Here is a 25,764-nt window from a genome sequence, read left to right on the forward strand (position 1 = left end):
GACCAACTATTTAGTATATACAGAGTCTTTGTACAGTTCATGTTCTTTTTTTAAATATGCCCCATTTACTAAGCTCCTTAAAGTAGAGAATCACTGCCATGTTACCTAGAATACTCACAGTAGAGAGAAACATCTGTAGGCCTCTTCCTTACATGTCTGCTCAAAAGCTAGTTTTTAGGATGCCTGCTATATACCCGTGATAACCACAGATGTACCATTTCTCTTAGTTTTAACCTGAGCCCTGTTTTACTTAAAGCGTCATAGTTCCCTGTGATATTCAGGCTGAGATTAAATAATTTGTCAAAACAGTGGGCATATGTCTCTGGAATTCAGTTAGAACCAGTGCCATCAAAGAACCACCAAAGAATTTTAACCCCAAGTGACTCAACCAGCTCAACATAATGCCTTTTTTTGGGACCAAGGGTAATCCATGGCTAATGTTTAAATAGCAGTGATAATTCTGTGCAATAATAACTTGAAACCTTCCTGTGCTTTGGTAGTTGAAAGTGAAAGTGTTAGTTGTTCTGTCGTGTCCAACTTTGTAACCCCATGTATTGTAGCCCTCCGGGCTCCTCTGTCCATGGAACTTGAGGCAAGAATACTGGAGTAGGTTGCCATTCCCTTCTCCAGGGGATCTTCCTGACCCAGGGATCGAACCCAGCCGGGTCTCCTGCATTGCAGGTGGACTCAACCATCTGAGCCACCAGGGAAGGTTGTAGGTTATTCCTTTCTGTAACTTATTAACTGGCAATTTAGAAGAAAAATATAAGAAACTTAAAATACAGTTTTTAACTATAGATCTGTGTCTGGATATTCTAGGCTTTGCTATGGCTTTAGTTTAGCTTAATGATGATCTCTTTCCTCCCAGCCCTCCCTGAAGTGGCGGGGTGGGGATGTGTGTATATATGTATATATGTACACATATATTTTTGTTTGTATACACTCTTGAACCACTCTTGATGTGTGAGGTAAGATGTCTTTTAGATGAAGATTCAGGCCTTTTAGTAGTACCTAGTGGGCATTTATTTCCACCACTCACTGCTCACTTTTCCCATACATTTACATCACCACCACAACAGATCATGCCACTTTGTAACTTTAATCTTTTCCTGTAGATGTTAAAAATATTTTCTGAGGTTTAAAAAAGTCCAAACTTTGAGCATTAATATTCATCTTTAAGAAAATTCACATAAGGCTAGAAGTAAATGGTTGTATAGCTTGTCCATTGGACCAGGTCATTTGCATGTAATTTTTCTTCTCTGTTATGTCTTCACTCAGGTCCTTTTCATTGCTTCAGAAGTATCTCTGCTTTACCTTTCTACCTATGACTTTTCCTGAGTCACTTTTCTTTCAGGCTTATCCCTTATGCCACCTTTACCAGGTGGCATATAGAAGCATTTTCTATTTGTTTCTTTCTTGCTTGCCAAGACAAATACGACCATTCACATTAAAAGCAAAAGTTCTATACTCTGTTTATGGTACTCATTCTTTTTACAAAATACTTGTGTGTGCTTATTTATTGTTTGGTGAAAGCTGTTTAAAAAAGGTTAGGAATTAAAGCTTTTTATCTTACTCATCTTTGTATGCTTTTTGAGCAGTTTTATTTGTAGATATAGTTCTTTAATTAAAGCATTTCTTTAATTTGGCATTACTTTATACACAAATAGATGAAACATTATTGAATGATGTTAATTTCTGATTTTTTTTGGCAACAGGTATTTATTACTTGTCATGTTTATGTTCATTGTTGTGCTATAAAAATGCAGGGTATCTTTTTTTTTTTAAACTTGGCGAGACTATTTTGCCCTGTGGCTCAGAAACTGGAGCCTATAATATAGAGTGAAGTAAGTCAGAAAGAGAAACACCAATACAATATATTAATGCATATATATGTAATTTAGAAAGACAGTAACGATGACCCTATATGCAAGACAGCAAAAGATACAGCGATGTAAAGAATAGACTTGTGGTCTGTGTTGGAGAAGGCAAAGACAGGATGATTTGAGAGAATAGCATTAAAACATGTGTATTACCATATGTAAAATAGAGGACATGAAGCAGAGTACTCAAAGCAAGTTCTCTGGGACCACCCAAAAGGGGGTAGGGTGGGGTGGGAAGGGAGGTGGCAGGGGGAGGACACCTGGGAGGACACGTACATCCGTGGCTGATTCATGTCGATGTATGGCAAAAACCACCACAATATTGTGAAGTAATTAGTCTCCAATTAATAAAAAATGAAGTATAGCATTGTAGTGTAAGAGGAGAGATAGTGCATAATTAATACATGCAAATATGTAAATTTATAAGTATAAAATTTTGTATTATTGCTTTAGCAAAAGGGGAAGATAATTGAATCTGGGAAAGCAGTCTTGAACCAAGGGTAGGGGACATGTATTCATGTGGTATTAACTGCCTGGTTAAAGTTCATCTCTTTATTGATCAGTTATTAAAATATACAAGATTTTTAGTACATAGATATAAGATGTAAACATTTGATGTGTTATTTCATTTGCAAGCTACCTAAAACAAGTTTGAAGAGAGTGGCACTATCCTTATATTTATAAGATGAAGAAACTCAGGTTCAGAAAAGTTGAGAGAGACCAAACTGTCTTGGTGTCTTAGCTCATATTTTTAAGCATATTTAGCTTTTTTTTTTCTTTTTGAGAATACAGGAGAATGTGAAAAGTGTGTCTCTGAATGTGGCTTTGTTTCTGGGAAATAATCTCTATCAATCTTATTTAGTCGCATTTAAGTCATGATTAATAGGAATTCATTACTAAAGTAGTATAAGGTCTTTAAAAGATTCTGCAAAATAGTATAATTGATATCACTTTGTGTTTAGGCGTGAATTACCCTTTACTAAGTCAGCTCATCTCACCAATCCTTGGAATGAACATAAGCCGGTAAAGATTGGACGTGATGGACAGGTTTGTTGTTTTAATTGATTCTAAAAAACATATATTTAATCACTCTTATAGAAATCTTTATTGAAAGATATTTTAAAACCATTTTTGAGTGAATTTCTGAGAATGATTGGGGAAAATATTCTTATTTGGAGTTTGTGATTACTGTAATTATGACTGATTTGATATGACCTCCGTTAATGTAGAAAGGTAGATTTATTTGGTACTGGATTTATACAATTGAAGGAAAAGTTTTTGAAGAGAACTGGCACGATTTTAAAAACCTTTTAGGTTTAGGTTTTTCATTGTATTATTACTGCTTAACAGATTCTGATACATTTTAGAAATGCCACTTAACATCTTTACTGAAGTTTTCTGAATAGAAAGAAACTATTAAAAGGAGATGAGTATGTGTATACGCAGGTTGTCGAGTCTGCAGATAAAATTAAAAATGTGCAGTGATTTAAAATAAACCTAGGCTTGTGACCCTTAGTTTTCTAAATGTAATTTTGAACCAAGTTTTTATTGCTTGTAAGTGAAAATGTTGGTAATTTAAAATAAAAATTATATAAAGCCCATAGATTAGTTTGCCCTTGTTAATATATTCCAGTGCATTTAGCAATTCATAACCATGAAAATTGTTGACACACTAAACATTTTTTCTCCATTGTATTAAGATGGATGACTTCATCCTGATACTTAATGTATTTTGCACAAAGAAATATTCCTTTGTTACAGAGGGTGACTGTCACAGATTCTGTAGTTAACCTTGGAGATTCTGTACTGTGCTTAGTCCTTCATTTGTGTCTGACTCATTGCAACCTCATGGACTGTAGCCCACCAGGCTCTTCTGTCCATGGGAATTCTCCAGGCAAGAATACTGGAGTGGGTTGCCATGCTCTTCTCCAGGGTATTTTCCCAACCCAGGGATCAAACCCTGGTCTCCCGCATCGCAGATGGACTCTTTACTGTCTGAGCCACCAGGGACACCATTTTTCCCCTTACATAAATACATGAAACACTTTTGAAAAGCTTTTTAAAATCTTTCAAGGAAGTTGATTGGAATCTCATGTGATCATCAACCTTGGGAAGGAAACCTCCAAGTCAGCCTATTTTTGTTCTGTACATCAGGAAAATACAACAACTCTATCAAAAGTTTCTCCTTTTTTTCATTTTGTAAATTACTGCTTTCTTATTCCAGGAAATTGAACTTGAATGTGGAACCCAGCTTTGTCTTCTATTTCCCCCTGATGAAAGTATTGACTTGTATCAGGTCATTCATAAAATGCGTCACAAGAGAAGAATGCATTCTCAGCCCCGATCAAGAGGACGACCATCCCGTCGAGAACCAGTCCGGGATGTGGGAAGGTTAGAAACGTTCTTTGGACTGATAATAGGCACATATATCAGAATAACATGATGGAGGAATATGATTCGTCAAAAGTTTGTCCTGCGGTAAAGAAGAAAGAGAAAATCCTCAAATCAAGCTGCATGGACTAGTTTGTGGCTTCATTGAGGATTTCAGATGGTCACCTTGGTCTCAGTCATTTTTCAAGAGGAAAATGGGGATCTTTCCTTATGCAGAAAAAATTATCTGCTAAAGAGTGATAACCAGTTTAGATTAGATAGTAATCTGATAATACAATGTATACCATTGAAATGAGGTAGGCCTTTGTTGCTAAGAACAGGCTAGAAAGGAGGAAGAGGAGGAAGTCTTTATTTGCAAAAATTGTTAATATTTTGTAAAAAGCCTTTTCTTTCAGGTGTGTCTCTGGATAAACCTTATCAGATATGGGACTTTTATAAAGGATCACTATTATTTTTTCAGAAGATGACGCCTCATTTATTAGAGGATAAAATATTTTAAGTTATTTTGATATTCAAGAGGAGCATTGTTGGGACTGTTTCAGATTTTACCATCGTGATGTGTTAACCCCATTCTCAATATTGTCTAACATGTACCCCGTGAATTCACACATCTTGCTGAGCTTCTGAAAACTAGGTTCTTTCCAAAGGGGATCAAGTGGCCCTGGGAGACCCGGCAACAAACCAAAAAGAAGGGCTGTTGCTGTGTCTGTTTACAGCTTTTCCAGATGCTGGCAGTACCTGTGGACTTAAAGTGTTTTTTAGAGGATCGCCATGGTTGTTGATCACTACTTTATGAACTAAACAGCATTTTCCAGGAAAAGGGGTTTTAACTTGTTACAGAATTGGAGAAGTCTTTGCAAAGGACTGATTTAAGCCCTTCACCCAACACCTTACCCTGAGTAGATATGCATACAGCTAAATCTAAAATATTCTGCTAAAGACTGTTGGATGTGTGGTTGATGGGATGAAACCTTTGGTTAAGTTTCCTTTTGGTGGAAACATCCTGTGGTAGGTACAGATAATCCAACAAGAGTCCCCTTTTCTTTGAGCTTAAGAAGGACACTGTCAAGTAGGTAGGAGGAAACCTGGCAGAGCCCCCTTACTTTTGGCCTAAAAGGACTGATCACCAAGATGTCTTTTGAAGTTTTAAGCTAAGAGATTTCCAGTGCAATACAGTACATACAAGTGAAGTTTTTACCTCAGATTTGCAATGGACTGTAAACTATACTTATTACACCACTACTCCTCTCAAGCCTGCCAGGGCCTCCATATTTGTATGTGGCTTACAGCTTAAAGTCAGTAGTTGGACTACTTTATGAACTGTTACTATCATGTTTTATACCGGTCGTAAATGCACTCCCCAAACTACAGGAAAGCGGTATGTTTATTTTTTAAACCAGTTTTTAATTTTCTTAGTCTTATTTATTGTAGATGCAACTGTTTTTATTATGTTGGGGGGCTTGGGTTTATTGCAGCTTTGTAGTTTGAGTGAACTTGTGTTACAGAAGTTTATGAAAGCAGTAAACATTCAGAAATAACTGGAAAGCTAGTGATGCCCAGGTTATTACAGAGATTTTGACAAGGGTAAAAAGACATATTTATTATTACCTTAAAAACCCTGAAATTTTGTTTTTTAGTTTGTATAGCTCTTTATTAAATGCTAAGTATAATGAAGTGTATTTCATGATGTATATACGTTAACCTTAATGGTTACATTAACCTTTGAGATTTATGGAAGATCGTGAAGAGCAGCCTGCTGCAGATAGTAAAGTTTCACCTTCTAAAGAATACATTTTGAATTTGTATTATGAAACTCTGTTAAAACTCTGCCCCATTATTTGCCAGTTTATTTTAAGGCATTGTTTCTGGGAAAAAATTCCCACAATTTGTAAATGTTATTAACTTTAGAAATTAGTTTTTCAAAGTATTTAAACATTTTTAAAACTTTCCTGTAAAATAACTTTTAATAAGTATCAAATTTTCTGTATGATCATGTGAAAAGTATAATTTTGTACAAAGCAGAAGAAAAATATTTAAGAAATACATAATTTTATTCAGATTTAACCTAAAATGACACTAATAAGTTTAAATATATAGATTTTAGGGTTACCTGTTGTGTAATGATGAGAAGTTTTTTCCCCTTTATTTTACCTGAATGAAGACTTTATTCAGAAAAGTGTTTTAATTGTTAAACTGGATATTTATATTAGCTTTAGCTCATTTACTTTTGTTTAGATAACTAAAATGTGATTTACGTATTTTGAACAGATTACTTTTAAGTGTCTGATCATAGCACAAGGATTAGAGAATATATTTCTTTCTAGCAATACATCTAAAGGTTGGTGTATAAGAATTTGAGAAATTAAAATTTAGAGATTTTAAGATGTTCACGAAAGACGAGGCTGTTATTCTAAAGGAAATAATGAGCTTTTTTTTGTACTTATTTCTGTCAGAAACTCTTGCTTTGCTGTTTGTTCTCCTAGCAGTTTCTGGTTTAATTTCTAATGTGTCTAATTTATGTAGGCGTCGACCAGAAGATTATGATATTCATAACAGCAGAAAGAAACCAAGGATTGACTATGCCCCTGAGTTTCATCAGAGACCAGGTTAATATTTTATAATCCTGCAGATATTTGACTTGAAATGATTAAAAACAACAACAGCACAGAATCTTCTATCATGACCCTATAGTTTTAAAAGTGAGAAAACTTTAGGATGCAGCTATTAATGACCTGAAATTGTAGGAAATGGAAACTGCACTTGTGTTTTAAGATTAAATAGGGAAAGCAATGAACTTACACTCTTATTAGGATTTTTATTCTCTTTGATACTTAGTATTTCCTGTGGTAGAAAGCTTTAATTGGAAACTGAAATTATGCTGTATTTTTCTAAATACATCTTTGATTTTCATATTTTTAGAGAGGAATGGGAAATGCTTGGTTTGTAATCTAAAAGCAGCTTTTCAGTTAACCTTTCCCTTACTGGAGTTGAAAAAGGCACACTGTAGTTAAAGAGAAGATATTTATTTAAAACAGTCAGTGATACACTTATAAAAATCAGACCATTTGGAAGTTGGTGTTAGTGAGCATTACAGCCTTGTTACATGACAGATGGCTTGATAAGCCTCATTCTTCTCCAAAATGGGATATTCTGAAGAAGTAAAATTTTTCCCCAGTAACTTGGCCACTTAAACTTTTTCACATTTTAATTTACTAAGTTCTTATGAGAAGAAGAGGGGAGAATATTTCTCTGATTACTGTGGTTCTTTCATTTAAAATGTATATATTTTAATTTTTACAACTTTCGTTAATTTTGTTTTTCTCCCCTTAAGTTTGCATTTTTTAAAGCTTTGGTTGACTTAGCAAGGCTTATGTATTCTCAAGGTGGAAGGTAAACATTTGTTTTAAGGAAGACCTATTACAGTGTCCTCAAGATAATTCCTCTGTCCTTACCTTCCTATGGTGCAGCATGAAGAAATTTCTGTCTAGCAAGAATTGGGGTGTGGATTTAGAAGATCCATATGCAAACCTCTCTAACAGTTTATAATTCTGTGATATCAGTAAGTTATTTAGTTACTTTCTAATTATCATGTAATCCGAGAAGAAAATCTGAAAATGGAACAGTATGATAATAGTATCACTTAATAGCTTCACTATTATATCATGGGAAGAATTGAAATGAGTGGTAAGGAAGGTTTAATTATGATGCCATAATAAAAAATATAAGTTTGATATACTAAAATGCTTGATGTTTGAACAGGGTATTTAAAGGATCCACGATACCAGGAAGTAGATAGGTAAGTTGGGTTCATTTTTGTTCAGTTTTGAATTACATTCTTGGAACTAGTTTATGAACCACCTGAATTTAGTTTCACAAATCTTATTCCCAACAGACGGTTTTCAGGAGTTCGCCGAGATGTATTTTTAAATGGGGTAAGCATTTCTTTTTTTTTATTTAATGCACATAAAATCAGTATCTGCTTTATTTTGTAAGTTCTGGGTTTTTATTTATTGACATTATCATCTTTCATTTTAGTCCTACAATGATTATGTGAGGGAATTTCATAACATGGGACCACCACCACCTTGGCAAGGAATGGTTTGTATTAATTCTGTTTTTGCAAGTTATATAATTTCATTTGCAGTTCCATACATTTTGAATGCTTACTTGGAGTATGATTGTTACAGTTACCCATTAAGAGACATAAAATACATGTCTGGTGATAAGTAAAATTGCATGCTGTTTTTAAAGTAAAGGCTAATGAATGATTGGATTTGTATTAATAGTGGAGGCTTAGTTGATAAATGTTATGATTTATTATTGTGGTGGCTAGTAGTGTAAACTCTTCAGGGTTCAAATACCTTCCCGTCTCAGCTCTGACTTTAGAAAAGTTTCATAATACATTTTTGTCTTAGTTTTCCTTATCTGTGAAATTTGGATATCCATTCATTCTTTGACTCATCAAACTATTTAGTACCTACTCTGCACCACCCTGTTTGCTCTGGGTGTACATCAGTGAATAAATTGGGACAGTATGCCTATGCTTGTATAGTTTAAAATTTAATGGAATAGTGTCAACCTTGTAGGATTGTCAAGAAGCTAAGTTTGCAAAATACATGTTAAGTTTAGCATAGTGCCTGACCCTGATATTCAGTAAATTCTCTATGTTAAATAAGGTTAACTAAATCTTGTTCCTGAACTTTAATTTTTTTCTTTTTTTAAGAAAACTGGATGTTCTTCTTAAAGTATATTTTAAAGTATTAAAGATAGCTGAAGCATTAGTTCCTAATAAAATAAAACAACTTAGAAGTTTAATTTGTTCTGATTGTTTCTTACCTTTTTATCTTAAAATGCTGCCTGTAATGTGGCCTTTTCATCTGACTTTTGTTTCACTTAAGGTACTGTATACAGACAGATGAATTATTTCTTTCCTTTAGAGTATGACATTTAAAAAATAATAGTAATATCTTGGCCCTAACTAGGGGGAGAACTACCTTGATTTTCCATCATTCATTTTATAATTGCATTATTCATTTTATAATTTCATTAGCTCTTTAAATACATTTGTGCATAGTATTAACATGACTGATTCTAGAGTCAGGTTATCTGATGTTGTGTCTAACTTCTACCCTCTTTAGTAGCAGTGTGAATTTGAGCAAGTGACCTAACCGTTTGGTGCCCCAGTTTCCCTTTTTGTAAATTAGGATTACATAATAATACTATTACCTATAATTCTATTAGTACCTATCTGTAGGGTTGCTGTGGGGATTAAATGAGACTTCTAAAGTGCTTAGGACACTGAATAGTAATCACTGTGTAGGATAGGCTTTTGATTTCTAGTGGTATTTTATGGTATGTAACATGTTAGATGATGGGGTTTAAATATTCAGGAGTTTCTTACACACATTTTTTTTCAACAAGCAAATACAGAGGGTATTTTAAAGAATGCTAATGTCATCAAAGTAAATGGCTTCAACAGTAAATTCTTTGGGTTGGGTGGTTTGGATAGGGGAATTCTAAGAATGGTTTGTTACAAGGATGTTTTTTAGATGCTTATGGAAATGGTTTTCATTTTTTAGACTCCTTATCCTGGAATGGAACAGCCTCCACACCATCCTTACTATCAGCACCATGCTCCACCTCCTCAAGCTCATCCCCCTTATTCAGGACATCACCCAGTACCACATGAAGCAAGATACAGAGATAAACGAGTAGTAAGTGCACAAGAAGGCAAAAGCGTGAGGGAACTACTTAGAATTCTGTAGATAATTTAAATGTGGGGGACACTGACTTATTGGAAAAGACCCTGATGCTGGGAAGGATTGAGGGCAAGAGGAAAAGGGCGACAGGATGAGATAGTTGGATGGCATCCCAACTCAACGGTCATGAGTTTGAGCAAGCTCTGGGAGATAGTGAAGGTACAGGGAAGCCTAGTGTGCTGCAATCCATGGGGTCAAAAAGAGTCTGACATGATTTAGTGACTGAACAACAACCAGATTATGTTGATTAATAGATAATGGTTTCATATTTCTATTGCAGATTGTTTAGGCTAATCTCTTTGATTATTTAAGTGGATTATTTTTGAGTAAATATTTCTGGGTCTTCAATATAATAGTTGGGCTGAGTTTGTTTATTAAATGCTACACACATGATGACTCTGCTGGGCCACATAAACTTCTTTTTATTTTCCCACATGATAAAGAACATGCATGTCTGAGAACCAGTCAGAGCAGTAGTTTCTTATCTTTGAGATACTTTCATCTGTCATTTATTTCCTTATCTCATGAAGTTATTAAGCCTTCAAAATAAAGTCACACTAGGACCATTAATATTTAGTAAAACAATCTGAGAATTCTAACAAACAGACTTTTGGAGAAGGAAATGGCAACCCACTCCAGTATTCTTGCCTGCAAAAGTCTGTAGACAGAGGAGCCTGGCAGGCTGCATGCAGTTCATGGAGTCACAAAGAGAGTTGGACGTGACTTCACAACTGAATAGCAGTAGACTTTTAGTAGTTTTTTTTTCCCCCCACCACTCAAGTGTACAGCCAATGTATGATGAAATCTTAGTTGAATAGCTAGCTTGTGGTGTTTTTGAAAATGCCTTTTTTAAATGATCACATTACTTTGAAAAAGTTTTTCTGAGACTCTTAAACTATTCTTGTCCTTTTTAACAGGTTGTGCTTCATGCACCATTATATAGTAGCTTTCTGGTTAATACATATGTGTAATATATTTTGTATTTATTTAATCGCTTTTTTTTAATATATGAAAGGTAGTGTGAAAATTTGAATCTTATAAGCTGACTTTTGAAGAAACAAAGTTCACTAAAGATGAGTTGAGAACTGAAAGAGGAACTCTAGAGCAGGGGTCAAACTTAGTAGTAGCCAGTGACAACCTTGCACCTCACTTAGTTGCTTATCTTACCCTTCACTGTCCTCCTCAGCCTTATGTGTATTATTAGCTCTGTGTGAAATAGACTTCACAGTCTTATTGCAGTACATATTTTTAAAAAATTCTGTCAAATTCCATAAATTGTTAACAATGATTTAGTTTGAAAGAAAATCAGGAATGGAAGAATTCCCAATTTCACCTTTAGAGGGCGCAGTTGATTTGCTTTAGTTTGTAGACTCAAAGGAGGAAAAATTAAGTAGAATCCACCTGTTGCAGAAAAACATTGACATTTAGCATAGGTGGCCCCATGTATTGATGTTATTGATCATGCAGTTGGAGGTCATCATTAGGTGATTATTTGGCATAAATCTTATTAAAGAGATTGGTTAGAGAAATTAAAAACTGACTACAAGAAATGATTTTTTAATGAGATCTGAGTAAATCATCTGTTGTGTCTAATTAGTAAGACATCAGAATCCTTCTTCTAAACAATGTCAAAATTGCTTTCTGTGAATTAATGCATTAGGGTATTTCTTTAGATTCTTCTCTCTACCAGACAATAATTACTGTAAATGGACTCATAAATTCCATTTGATTTTTGACATACCTTATCCATTTCTTACCTTTTCTAGCATGATTATGATATGAGGGTGGATGATTTCCTTCGTCGAACACAGGCTGTTGTCAGTGGCCGGAGAAGTAGACCCCGTGAAAGAGATCGGGAACGAGAACGAGACCGCCCTAGAGATAACAGAAGAGACAGAGAGCGAGATAGAGGACGTGATAGAGAAAGAGAAAGAGAGCGATTATGTGATCGGGACAGAGACCGAGGGGAGAGAGGTAGATATAGGAGATAATGCGCTTTTGGAAGCACTGATTGTTTAAAGATACAGAATCTTGTATTTTTCTTTTTGTGTGTGTTTACAAGTAGTAAATTTATTTTCAACTGTCTACTTAAAGTTCATTGTGTAGAAGGATTTATTATGACCCTCTTTGTTCCAAGCATGCAGTATAATAAGAACTGGAAAAACTCAAATCCTCCAAAAATGCACAGTTGACAGTTTGAGTTGACACTTTTATTGGGACAGAATGGAACAGTCCAAGAATGTAGATACTGATTCAGTCTCTGTAAATCTTCATCTGCTTATAGGGTGTTCATCCTAGAGTTATTTTTTGTTCATTTTCTTTCTTTTGGATCTTGATTGATGACTGCCATGATATTTTGCTTTGATGTATTTCTAAATGTAGTTGCACACGGTTCAGTAAAAATAATGCTGCTATCAAGTATGCAAATATTGAAGTATGATGGTTTGACTCTATGGCAGTGTTGTAGCAGCCTCTTGGTTTCTCCCTTTCCCTCTTTTTTTTAATCTTAAAAAAGTCACTTTTTATTTTTCTTCGTCTTCAATGATGAGAGCAATATTAAGAAGACATTGCTATCTAATTTTTAATCTTTTTAGATAGGAAAACTTCTTATGTTCAGTAGCATGGTTGATGCTATTGGTTTAGCCTTCTCCTCCAAACTGTATACATTGGCTTGGAATGTTCACAACCTGCGTGTGTGGCAGCAGAAGATAATTCCCATATTCTACATTGCTACTGTTTTGTATAAAATAAATTGGTAAAGATTGACACTTATCTCTTGTGTTTCTTTCTTGTCTGAACGCAAGTTTGTTTTCTTGTGTATGATGTATGGGTTGGCCAAAAAGTTCATTTGGCCAAATAGTTCATTTGGGTGTTCCATATGATGTTATGGAAAGACCCAAATGAACTTTTTGACCAACCTATTAGTAGACATAAGAGAATGCTTTGTGCTTAGAAATTGTTGGACCCCCATTTGTCTTTTTTGCATATTTTATCGAAAATGATTAACCTAGGTCAATTATATATAAATGCTTACTTTTGTTTCTAATATAAGAACTAATGGTACATAGTGGAATTTCATTGATATTTTGGTTAAGGTATTCATTTGGTAGCATTTTTGGATCTACTTTGGTTACAGGATTATTTTGTTTTTTTCAGGTTTTGTGTTCATCTTTGATAAGTTAGATATTTCATATTTTACTTTTAAAATACACCTTTAAAATTAACCCTCATTAATCCCTCTCAGTAGTAACAAGCTATATAAAATATAGTTTATAAATAAATAAGTTTATATTTAAAAAAATAAAAGATTAAAAATTTTTTTTCATAAATCCACATTTATTTATTTACTTTTTAGTAAGTTTAAATACTTAAAGGATGCAACATCACACAGGTTCTATGTCCAGTAGCAGGAAGGTTGCTTTGAAATTCGGCACGAACCATGCCACTGTTGCTATGAGCGTGAGTTATCTTTTTCCAGATTACTCTGATTTTGTTAGGTTATCTGCCAGGAGTTACTGTGATGTTCTCTGCTTTGTGCACATAAGCAGATCACTTGCCTAGATAGAATTCATCCCAAGCATATACACCTTCAGTTTTCAGCAGAGCTGTGTGCTCCCTCTGGTTCCACAGACCCCACTTTTAGCCAACAAAAATGGCCTTGTACCACAGCCTTCCAGACATAGCTGTTGTTTTAGACATCCTGCTCCCAGCAGGCCTCCACAGGATCCAAGATGGCTGAAAGAACTGTATTTTAAGTTACCATTTTGGCCTTTGTTATGTTGAATATTTAAATATTTGTGATATTTGCATGTTTGATCACATTTTTTCATTTTCATACACTGTCATAATTCTGTGCTAGATCATGTTCATAATAGTGTCAAAAGAACACAAGAACTTCACTGTTGAATGATTTTTAAAACTGTCAGCTTACTGCTTTCATATTCTCACTGACATTTAGAATATTTTTCCATGCGTTCCCAATTAGTATTTAGGTTGGTGCAAAAGTAATTGTGGTTTTGCATTGTTGAACTTTGTCGTTTGATATTGAAATATATTCTTAAATAAATGTTATGTTTACATCATTTTAGCACATTTCTTGCCTTATATTTCTGCTGAAGATTTATAGCTGTTTAATTTAGACTAGAGAAATGATGTTAGACAAAAAGCAAATTCAAGCGATTTTCTAATTGAAGTTCAAAATGGTTTTTATGCAACAACCAGCTCTGGTTGGACCAAGAAGCTCCAAAACACTTCCCAAAGCCAAACTTGCACGCCCAAAAGGTCATGGTTACTGGTGGTCTGTTGTCAGTCTGATCCACTACAGCTTTCTGGATCCTGGCAAAACCATTACATCCAAGAAGTGTGCTCGGCAGATCGCTGAGCTGCACTGAAAAGGCCCAGTTCTCTCCACAATGTCTGACCGCTCAACCAGTGCTTCAGAAGTTGAAAAAATTGGGCTATGAAGTTTTGCCTCATCCACCGTATTCACCTGACCTCTTGCCAACTACCACCTCTTCAAGCATTTTACAACTTTTTGCAGGGAAAATGCTTCTACAACCAGCAGGAGGTAGAAAATGCTTTCCGAGAGTTCATTGAATCCTGACGCATGGGTTTTTGTGCTACAGGAATAAGCAAACTTGTTCCTCATTGGCAAAAATGTGTTGATTGCAGTGGTTCCTATTTTGATTAATGAAGATGTGTTTGAGTCTAGTTATAATGACTTAAAAATCACAGTCCAAAACCACAATTAACATTTGTACCAGCCTAATAGATATATATTGTTCAGTTGCTCAGTTGTGTCTAGCTCTTTGTGACCCCATGGACTGCAGCACATCAGGCCTCCCTATCCTTCACCATCTCCTGGAGCTTTCTCAAAAACTCATGTCCATTGAGTTGGTGATGGAATCCATTCATCTTGTCCTCTGTCGTCCCCTTCTCCTCCTGCCTTTCAGTCTTTCAAAAAAAGGATTTATTTTAAATCTCTGCAGTGGGGTTGAGAAGAAAGAACACTTATGTATTAAGAAACCTGGATTCTGAATCAGCATTGCCTTTGATTAAACCAATTGGTAATAAATTTCACTAACATTTTGTTTATATTCACCAGTACATTTTACAAGTTAATATCAGTTCAGTTGCTCAGTTGTGTCTGACTCTTTGCGAACCCGTGGACTGCAGCACGCCAGGCCTCCCTGTCCATCACCAACTCCCGAAGTTGACTCAAACTCAATGTCCATTGAGTTGCTGATGCCATCCAACTATCTCTTCCTCTGTCGTCCCCTTCTCCAGTCTTTAATTTTTCCCAGCATCAGGATATGTGTACATATATTTAATTCATTGACCCAACCATCATAAAAAATTTTGCTTCTTTCCACATCAGCCATATTTTTTATCTCAATCCCTCCACTGAGGAATTGTGACCACTATCTTTAGCTTCAGAAAAAGCTTTGCTTGTCTCTTCATCTTCCTTTACTGCAGATTCTTTTACTTCTCTCTTTGCCAGCACTTTGGCTGTTCTAAATTGCTAGTCTGATGGGATGACATGAACCTTGACCCTCAAACCACCCTACCCATGTCAGTTCATGGTTATCACTAGCACTGAGTTCTACCCCCCTAAATTTTAGGCACCCCTTTGCATCCTGGGGCTTCCCAGGTGGTGACACTGCTGCTGCTAAGTTGCTTCAGTCGTGTGTCCGACTCTGTGCGACCCCAGAGATGGCAGCCCACCAGGCTGCCCTGTCCCTGGGATTCTCCAGGCAATAACACTGGAGTTGGTTGCCATTTTCTTCTCCAGTGCATGAAAGTGAAAAGTGAATGTGAAGTCGCTCAGTCGTGTCTGACTCCTAGCAACCCCATTGCCTGCAGCCTACCAAGCTCCTCTGTCCATGGGATTTTCCAGGCAAAGAGTACTAGAGTGGGGTGCCATTGCCTTCTCTGCAGGTGGTGCTAGTGGTTAACTCACCTGCCAATGCAGGAGATGTAAGAGACTTAGGTTCGACCCCTGGGTTAGGAGGATACCCTGGAGGAAGGTATGGCAGCCCATTCAGTATTCTTGCCTGGAGAACCCCTTGGACAGAGGACTTTGGCAGGCTGTAGTCCATGAAGTTGCAAAGAGTTGGACATGACTGATAGATTTTAACACACAGCATAGCATGCCGCATCCTGAGTCTCAGATTAATCCCTTCTTTCCCTGTCATGTAACTATGATCATATTTCCTGACTTGGATCAGGGTTCGTTGTCCACTCTTAACAGTTACTATTTTCTTTGCCCACCGAGTGACTGGTATGAAGAGTCCAAAATGTGATATTCATAGCTTTATGTTTAGTGGTGACTTTACTGTGACCCCTGATAGAACTGTCTTCACTACTGTACCCCCAGAAGCAGAACCTAGAAGAACCTGGGTATTGAGCATTTTCAGGCTTACTCCCCCAACCCAGGTTTCAAGAGTTCCCCATTTTTCTATCTAGAACCTGACTTTGGTAGGAAAACTGTTGAGCTTGAGTTGAGTCTTCTTTGTAGGCTTCTATCTTAGCAATTATATTCTAAGCCTGGTTTTCTGCTGCTGCAGAAGAAAGAGGCTAAACACTGCCAAGGAGAACTTCTGACTTGCACAGCGTATTTTGATTTGATGTCTACTTAAACTGAGTTTGTCATTTATAAGACTTCTAAAACTTTTTGTTTGTTTGTTTTAAAAAAAACCCATGTCACTCTGTAAACTGTATTATTACCAATAGTAATTTCCACATAAGCATTATCTGGTGACTCAGATGGCAAAGAATCTACCTGCAATGCAGGAGACCCGGCTTCCATTCCTGGGTCAGGAAGATCCCCTGGAAAAGGGAATGTCTACCCACTCCAGTATTCTTGCCTGGAGAATTCTGCAGGGATCCAGCCTGAGGAACTCCACCCGTGGCAAAGGTCATGAGGAAGGAGGCTCAGCATACGCAAAGGCGGGATCGAGCCTCAGGAGTCCCCCTGGAAATTCTCGAGCATCTACCCCCAAAACCAGAGTCTGCCTACTTTACTGCTTTGTGCTCTCACCTACACCTCTGACTTTACGGGGGGCTGTCTCCCACCACCATCTCTCTCCTGAATAGGTTCTTCCGGCCACATGTGATTGTTCAGAGCCTCCCAACTGTGAGAGGCATAAGATGTTCTAAACTGTCTACAGATTCCTTTGAGCAGTTAAAAGATTGATTAGAAATTGTATTGGTGAAGGGTTTTTCACTTGTTGGGCCAATGTTTGCTGCTAAGTTTCCATATCCCTTACCTGCTGTGTCCCTGGCAGTGTATTGATTAATATAATTGGTGTAAGTAGTAGCTTTAATGTTTGTAACCTTGGACCCTTGAGTTAATTCTTTTTATTGTTACGGCCCACCACACCTTTGCCCTGTAGTAATGCAACTTTATCTAATGCTTTTGGAGGGTGGCGCCTGACTAATTACCTTTAGAGAAAAATAAGTTTTCTGAAGAAAGGGTCTTAAAATGTTAACAGGCCTCTGGGCCAGAAGATGATGCAAATCACCTAAACTTTTGCATATGATAAGTTTGCAGGAAGAAAGCCTGGCTTGCTGCATGACTCTACCCCTTCCCCCATTATCCTCTATGCATAACGTAAGGTATAAAAACTACTTTGGAAAATAAAGTGCGGGCCTTGTTCACCGAAACTTGGTCTCCCCATGTCGTTCTTTCTCTCACCTTCTGGCTGAATTATTCAGCCTCTTTTCTCCACTGAACTTCCTCACTGAGCTATCCTTATTTAACCACTCTTTATATCCTTAATTAACATTTAATTAAGCAATTGTTTCCTGATCCTCGCCGACACCGTTGCCGCTTCGAATTCCCTGGATCCACCGGGGCTGGACCCCTGCAGAATTCCATGGACAAACGAGCCTGGCAGGCTATAGTCCATGGGTTGCAAAGAGTTGGACATGACTGAGTATCTAACACTTTCACAGTGTACTGTCCATAAATGAATACTTTTTATCTTCTCCACATACCTCACTGGTTGTACGATTCTTATAAATTGTAATGTTGCCAAATGCTAGGATCTCTCAGTGTTGCACATGTCATCAGGAGTGAGATTGTTATTGCTAGTTATCAATGAGTTAGCCAGTTCCCACATCTTATCGTGCAGGTCTGCTTTTTAGAGCCAGTTCTGGTGCAGCCTATTTCAGTATATTCTCAGAAAACAGAGCCTGAGATAAGGATCAGAAAGCAGTAATTTATTTTGAGCAGTCCTAGGGTACAGGAGTAGGGAACAGGAAAGGATGAAACAGGAAGCGAGAAAAGTTAGTACATGTATTACGAAGCTAATGAGCACGTGGAACCTAAGTCCACTGGGACCCAGTAAGAAGCCATGTATAATATACTCACAAATGACCACCTGCACGATGGGAGGGGGCTCCTATTCAACATTCTGCTAGATTATGCTTGTGTGAGATGCGTTCCTTCAGCAGTTGCATGCAGTGGTGTTAAAGAAGCTCTTGTGTAGAAAGTGAGAGATCTATACTATCCAATTGTAACTGCAGAAGCTCCTTGGCACAGCAAAAGCTAGTGAGCAAAATAGGTTTAAAAAGGTAGGAGATAGGACATAGAGGTGTGAAATATACAAGACCCCTCCCTTTTTCCTCATTTCATTTTGTAGTAATTATGAATGAAATTTTTGATGACCTCTGAGGTTACTAAGGAGAAGGCAATGGCACCCCACTCCAGTACTCTTGCCTGGAAAATCCCATGGACGGAGGAGCCTGTTTGGGCTGCAGTCCATGGGGTCACGAAGAGTCAGACATGACTGAGTGACTTCAGTTTCACTTTTCACTTTCATGCATTGGAGAAGGAAATGGCAACAACTCCAGTGTTCTTGCCTGGAGAATCCCAGGGACGGGGGAAGCTGGTGGGCTGCCGTCTCTGGGGTCACACAGAGTCGGACACGACTGAAGTGACTTAGGAGCAGCAGCAGAGGTTACTAAATAAGGTTAAACTTTATTTTTTAAAATTCTGATTTGTTCATTATGTTTATTCTGGTGTGTGTGTGTCTGTGTGTGTGTGTGTGTTATGTGTGCTGGCCTTAATCTGGCATTTTATAAGCTATCCATAAATGTTTTCTGATCTTTGCTTGTCTCTTCGTATTTAAGAATGAGCAATAGATCAAAGAAATCACTGGGAACGCTCTGTACCTGTAAAGGATTTGTTAACTATCTGGCTTTGATTTTTATGCTGAGTGCGTATTACTAGATATGACTCAAGGGAGTTATACGTGCCAGAACGAGAAATGATTTACTTTGATGTGTTACACTGATTTTAGGTACTTTATTTCTCCCTGGACAATTTTTCAATTTCTTTACAAAAGAACTCTAATTCTGGGAGTTGGTGGGTGGGGGTGGAAAATGGGGGTAGGTAGAATGTAGAAACCACAGTGTTAACAGTCTAGCTACAGATTTTTCTGTTTCTAACTTTTTCTACACCAGGATCCAATCCAGGTTCATAGATTGCATTTAGTTGTCACATCTTCTTAGTCTCTTTTAGTCTTAGATAATTAATCTTTTAATCTTAGCATTTAGTTGTTACACCCTTCAGTTCAGTCACTCAGTCGTGTCTGACACTTTGCGACCCCATGAACCGAAACACGCCAGGCCTCCCTGTCCATCACCAACTCCCTGAGTCCACCCAAACCCATGTCCATTGAGTCGGTGATACCATCCAACCATCTCACCCTCTGTCATCCCCTTCTCCTACTGTCTTCAATATTTTCCAGCATCGGGGTCTTTTCCAATGAGTCAGCTCTTTGCATCAGGTGGCCAAAGTATTGGAGTTTCAGCTTTAACATCAGTCCTTCCAATGAACACCCAGGACTGATCTCCTTTAGGATAGACTGGTTGCATCTTCTTAAAATCCAAGGGACTCTCAAGAGTTTTCTCCAACACCTCAGTTCAAAAGCATCAATTCTTCAGCACTCAGCTTTATAGTCCAGCTCTCACATCCATACATGACTACTGGAAAAACCATAGCCTTGACTAGACGGATCTTTGTTGACAAAGTAATGTCTCTGCTTTTGAATATGCTGTCTAGTTTGGTCATAACTTTTCTTCCAAGGAGTAAGCGTCTTTTAATTTCGTGTCTGCAGTCACCATCTGCAGTGATTTCAGAGCCCAGAAAAATAAAGTCAGCCACTGTTTCCACTGTTGCCCCATGTATTTGCCATGAAGTGATGGGTCTGGATGCCATGATGTTAGTTTTCTGAATGTTGAGCTTTAAGCCAACTTATTCACTCTCCTCTTTCACTTTCATCAAGAGGCTCTTTAGTTCTTCTTCACTTTCTGCCATAAGGATGGTATCATTTGCATACCTGAGGTTATTGATATTTCTCCTGGCAGTTTTGATTCCAGCTTGTGCTTCCTCCAGCCCAATGTTTCTCATGATGTACTCTGCATATAAGTTAAATAAGCAGGGTGACAATATACAGCCTTGATGTACTCCTTTTCCTGTTTAAACCCAGCCTGTTGTTCCATGTCCAGTTCTAACTGTTGCTTCCTGACCTGCATACAGGTTTCTCAGGTGGTCTGGTATTCCCATCTCTTTCACAATTTTCCACAGTTTATTGTGATCCACACAATCAAAGGCTTTGGCATAGTCAATAAAGCAGAAATAGATGTTTTTCTGGAACTCTCTTTTTTGATTACTTAAAATTATGTATATATTATTAAACATATGCATTCTAATACTAATGAAGTAAAAATTGATGTAATACTATTAATTTCAAACAAGTAGAATGAAAAACAAAAAGTAAAATGTGATAAACATTTCTATTAAGAATTAACATAAAAATTGTGATATTTTAATGTACTCTTGGAAACTGATAGTCAAGCAAACAAAAATTAGTATGAAACTTGGATTATTTTGAGAAAACAAGTTTCATCCGTTGAATTCTGTAGCTCCATATAGAGTATATACATTCTTTTAAAGAGCACACACATGAAACATTTGATAAGATTGACCTTGTGCAGGGTCACAAATGAAATCTCAATGAATTCTAAAGTATTTATAGAAACATCTCTGACTTCATTAAAATTTAAAAAATAATTAAAAGGGAATGTCTTATCTGAAAATGCTGTAATTTGAAAAGATGGCATCACTCCAATATTCATAGCAGTATTTAGCAAAGACAAGCAACCTAAATGTCCACTGGAGGATGAATGGATAAAGAAGATGTGGTGTGTGCATGCACACCCACACATACACACATAAATATAGTGGAATATTGCTCAGCCATAAGTGCATGCATGCTCAGTCATATCCTACTCTTTGTGACCCCATCCATCTGTAGCCTGCCATGTTCCTTAGTCCATGGAATTTTCCAGGCAAGAATATTGGAGTCGGTTGCCATTTCCTACTCCAAGGGATCTTCCCAACCCAGGGGTTGAATCTAAGTCTCCTGAATTGGCAGCCAGATTCTCTTACCACTGAGCCACCTGGAAAGCCCCACTCAACCATGAAAAGAATGAAATAATGCCATTTGCAACAATATGGATGGACCTCGAGATTATTGTACTAGGTGAAGTAAGTCAGATAAATATCATTTGATATTGTTTATATGTGGACTCTAAAAAATAATAAAAATTTATTTACAAAACAGAAACAGATTCACATAGAAAACAAATCTATGGTTACCAAAGTAGAAGTGGGGGAAAGGATAAATTAGGATTTGGGGATTAGCAGATACAAACTACAAGCTGCTATATATAAAATAGATAACAACAAGGTCCTACTATACAGCACAGGGAGCTGTATTCAATATCTTGTAATAAACTAATGGAAAAGAATATATATATATATCACTTTGCTGTACACCAGAAATTAACATTGTAAATCAACTGTATGTCAATAAATTTTTTTATTTAGAAAGGCATGTTTAGACTGTTCAGAGATGAAAGTGCAGGTAAGAATGGGTTGGGGTGGGAAGTTGACTATAAAAAGAACCATTAGAAATTCTAGAAATCAGAAATATATTCATTGATTGTATGAACTAAAATGGAACTGAATGGATGAAGAGAAGAATGAGTATGATAAGTTGTAGACAGAATTAGTGAATTTTCTGTTTTTCTGACTGAATCTTAACAGATAGAGCCTCTAGCCTTCACATCAGAGCTCTCCTGATTATCTATGGTGCTTTTAAAGTTCTTGTGTTTCTAATTGTTTTCCTGGCCATACTTACCCATTCTGTGCTACATTGTAGTATTTGTGATCTGATTCAATGTGTTTGCCTTCCTTTTTATTTCATTCTTTCTTGGGTCATGTAACCTGCATGTCCTCATTATGACTGATCAACCCAGCTCCAAAGCTCAACTTCTCTGACCTTGAATTTCTGGTTAATTTTTACCAGTTAATCTGTCTTTTGTGAGTCTTGTTTCTTTGCCAGTCACTTTCACTCATGGTCATCCATGACTCTGGGATTCTAGATTTTTTGTTTTTACAAATGACAAATTGACCTTTCATACTTTCTCTAAGCCAAGGAAGAGTCAATAGAAAAGCACCACAATAGAAAAGGAGTTCAGTACGTACAAAAAAGAGACTTGAATGGATAAAAAACAACAAAACCACTATACAAAAAAATGGGTGATCATATTAATAGAGATTTGCCAGTTAAATCAATAAAATACTGTATTTCCATTTATTTTGGATTGTTTGATTTAATATCCATCATAGAGGAGACACCAATTATCTGGTCACTCTAGTGCTGGTTTGATGGATGTTTGAACAGATTGGTGATGGGTTCAGAGATGAAGGCTTATGTGGGCTTTTAGGGGAGGAAAACTTTCCTTCTCTTCCAGGTTCATTGTCTGATCTAATAATTAAATTTATGTAAGACAGATAAACAGGGAAAAACATTTAATTTTGTATATACGAGAGCCCATAAAAATATGAGACTCAAAGAAATGACCAGACAGGCAGATATTATACCTTTTAGACAAAGAAATAATACCTTGATGAAGAATTGACAAGGTAAAGGGGTTTGCCCTTGGCATAGCAAATTCATGAAAAAGTAACAAGTTTTGTTTAAATAGTCTTAGCCCTAAATTCCTTATCTCTGTTGATAAGGATGCCTTCCACTCTCCTGGAATAGAGGGTAGCCTCACAGGGCGATTTATTTCCTGCTATCAGTGGGGACAGAGGAAAGTCAGAGTATCCTTATACCAGTTTTCTCCTAAGTAACTTTACTTTCCTAAGTATTTAATTCAAAGTAACATGCCAAAGTGGCATAGTTTGGGATGGCATATTCGGCTCACCTTCAGGTCCAACATAATGGATTTCCCATAACCTAGACTGAGCTAGCTATTACATAGAAAATCTAGTCTATTCTACCATAATTTGGACATTAAAGAAGAAAGTCATCATTTTTGGTTGATGTAAGAGGAAGATGAAATTTGAATTGGGTTTTGAGAGAGAGGCAGGATTTGAAAAGTTGAAAAAAGAGAAAACATTATTCTGGGCATCATTCCAGAAATAAAAGGCAGTATGAATATTTACATGGAAGGTGAATATGAAATGTTTGGAGGCACAGCGAGTAGATCAGTCTGGCTAGAGGAAATGAAGTTGAGGCATACAGTTCAGTTCAGTTCAGTCGCTCAGTCATGTCAGATACAAGACAGGGCCAAAAAGGTAAGAGATAAGGCTAGAGGGCAGGTGTAGAAAGCTTTGTAATCAGTCTGGATTTTATATAACAGATGATAGGATAAACTAGTTAAAACCAGAAATTAAAAGAAATTAGGAAGATTATCTTTTTTTCTTTTTCTGGCTGCACTGAGTCTTTACTGCATGCAGGCTTTCTCTAGTTGAGTCATACAGGGGCTTTATGCCTGGGACAGGTGAGATCTTACTTCCCAGATGAGGGATCGAACACACATCCCTCACATTGGAAGGCAGATTCTTAACCCCTGGACCACCAGGGAGTTCCCAGGAAGAGTAATCTAAAAGAACATTTGAGATTACTTAAGGGCTAGACTTTCTCCATCTCTTGTTTTTTTTCTTCCTCCATTTCCCTACTCCACTTTCAGTTAAAATTCAGTCTCAAAATAATTTTTATTGAATTATAATTAAAATAGATAAATAAATTATTAGTTTCAAGTGTGAAAAAAAAAAAAAGAAGTGACCACCAGGGGTGCTGCAGACCCGAGGGGACCTAACTTTTATTCATCTTTGTCAGGAGCTCTATCTACTACCACTTCTATGAACTTCATTTTAAAGACAAGCTGTGCCTTTTATTTGGCTTCCCAGGTGACACAGTGGTAAAGAATCTGCCTGCCAATGCAGAAGGTACAGGTTCATTCCCTGGATCAGGAAAATGCCCTGGAGAACGAAATGGCCACCCACTCCAGTATTCTTGCTTAGGAAATCCCATGGTCAGAGGAGCCTGGCGGACTACAGTCCATTGGATCACAGAGTCATACATAACTGAGCACCCACACATGCCTCTATTCACCTGAATTTTATTATGATGCTGGGCCCAAGGATGCAAAAACCTTTGGGATGTTAATGAATGAAAAATTTGAAGTACTATTGTCTGTTATACCAGTTTTCAATTTATTGTTTCAACTCCAAATTCAGCTTTGTGATACAGACGTATTGTGTTTTGCTTTATTATTTATTTATTAATCTGTTTGCTGTAGGTTTGTCATGCTACTACTAAGTCACTTCAGTCGTGTCAGACTCTGTGCAACCCCATAGACGGCAGCCCACCAGGCTCCCCCGTCCCTGGGATTCTCCAGGCAAGAAAACTGGAGTGGGTTGCCAGTTCCTTCTCCAATGCATGAAAGTGAAAAGTGAAAGTGAAGTCGCTCAGTTGTCATGCTGCTGCTGCTGCTGCTAAGTCGCTTCAGTCGTGTCTGACTCTGTGCGACCCCATAGACGGCAGCCCACCAGGCTCCCCCATCCCTAGGATTCTCCAGGCAAGAACACTGGAGTGGGTTGCCATTTCCTTCTCCAAAGCATGAAAGTGAAAAGTGAAAGTGAAGTCGCTCAGTTATCATAAATGCCCTTAATTATGTTGAATATGCTCCATTGCTCAGTTGTGTCTGACTCTTTTTGCTACCCCATGGACTGTAGCCTGCCAGGCTCCTCTGTTCATGGGATTTTCTCAGCATGAGTACTGAAGTAGGTTGCCATTCCTTCTTCTAGTGGATCTTCCTGACCCAGGGTTCCAACCCGTGTGTCCTGTGTCTCCTGCACTGCAGGCTGATTCTTTATCCCTGAATCACTGGGGAAGCCCCTGTGTTGAAATATGTTTCCTCTGTACCCACTTTGATGAGAGTTTTTGTCATGAAGAGATACTGAATTTTATCAAATTGGTGATATTTGTGTGATTTTTATCTTGCCTTTTGTTACTGTAGTGTATCACATTGATTGACTTTCATATGTTGAGCCATCTTTGTAATCTTAGAATAAATCCAAATTGATCATGGTGTGTGATTTTTTTAATGTATAATTGAGTTCAGTGTACTAATTTTTTTGTTAGCTAATATTTTTAAAGGATTTTTGCATCAATATTCATCAAAGATATTCACCTGTAATTTTCTTTTTTGTTGTAAGTTCAGTTCAGTTCAGTTCAGTCGCTCAGTCGTGTCCGACTCTTTGCAACCCTATGAATCGCAGCAGGCCTCCCTGTCCATCACCAACTCCCAGAGTTCACTCAGACTCACGTCCATCGAGTCAGTGATGCCATCCAGCCATCTCATCCTCT

At 37.2% G+C, this 25,764-nt stretch overlaps 1 protein-coding gene and 1 pseudogene across 5 annotated transcripts in view; one reads left to right on the forward strand and one right to left on the reverse strand.

Annotated features, from left to right (window-relative positions):
• The window catches only part of YTHDC1 (YTH N6-methyladenosine RNA binding protein C1), a 38,207-nt gene extending 25,405 nt beyond the window's left edge, over positions 1–12,802 (forward strand). For 3 of the 5 annotated variants that reach the window (XM_019962835.2, XM_019962830.2, XM_019962833.2), the window contains 8 exons: positions 2,843–2,927; positions 4,105–4,271; positions 6,795–6,877; positions 8,031–8,067; positions 8,140–8,203; positions 8,307–8,369; positions 9,851–9,985; positions 11,797–12,802. In XM_019962835.2, the coding sequence (XP_019818394.1) occupies positions 2,843–2,927; positions 4,105–4,271; positions 6,795–6,877; positions 8,031–8,067; positions 8,140–8,203; positions 8,307–8,369; positions 9,851–9,985; positions 11,797–12,021 (859 nt within the window). In that variant the 3' untranslated portion in view covers positions 12,022–12,802. The remainder of the gene's footprint in view (positions 1–2,842; positions 2,928–4,104; positions 4,272–6,794; positions 6,878–8,030; positions 8,068–8,139; positions 8,204–8,306; positions 8,370–9,850; positions 9,986–11,796) is intronic. The other 2 variants (XM_019962831.2, XM_019962834.2) reach the window with 1 other exon arrangement.
• A 588-nt stretch (positions 12,803–13,390) lies between these two features.
• LOC139183645 (large ribosomal subunit protein eL33 pseudogene) lies at positions 13,391–13,711 on the reverse strand (annotated as a pseudogene).
• Between the last annotated feature and the right edge of the window lie 12,053 nt (positions 13,712–25,764).

This window comes from Bos indicus, chromosome 6, assembly GCF_029378745.1.
Source record: "Bos indicus isolate NIAB-ARS_2022 breed Sahiwal x Tharparkar chromosome 6, NIAB-ARS_B.indTharparkar_mat_pri_1.0, whole genome shotgun sequence".
In the NCBI taxonomy this organism is placed as follows: Eukaryota; Metazoa; Chordata; class Mammalia; order Artiodactyla; family Bovidae; genus Bos; species Bos indicus.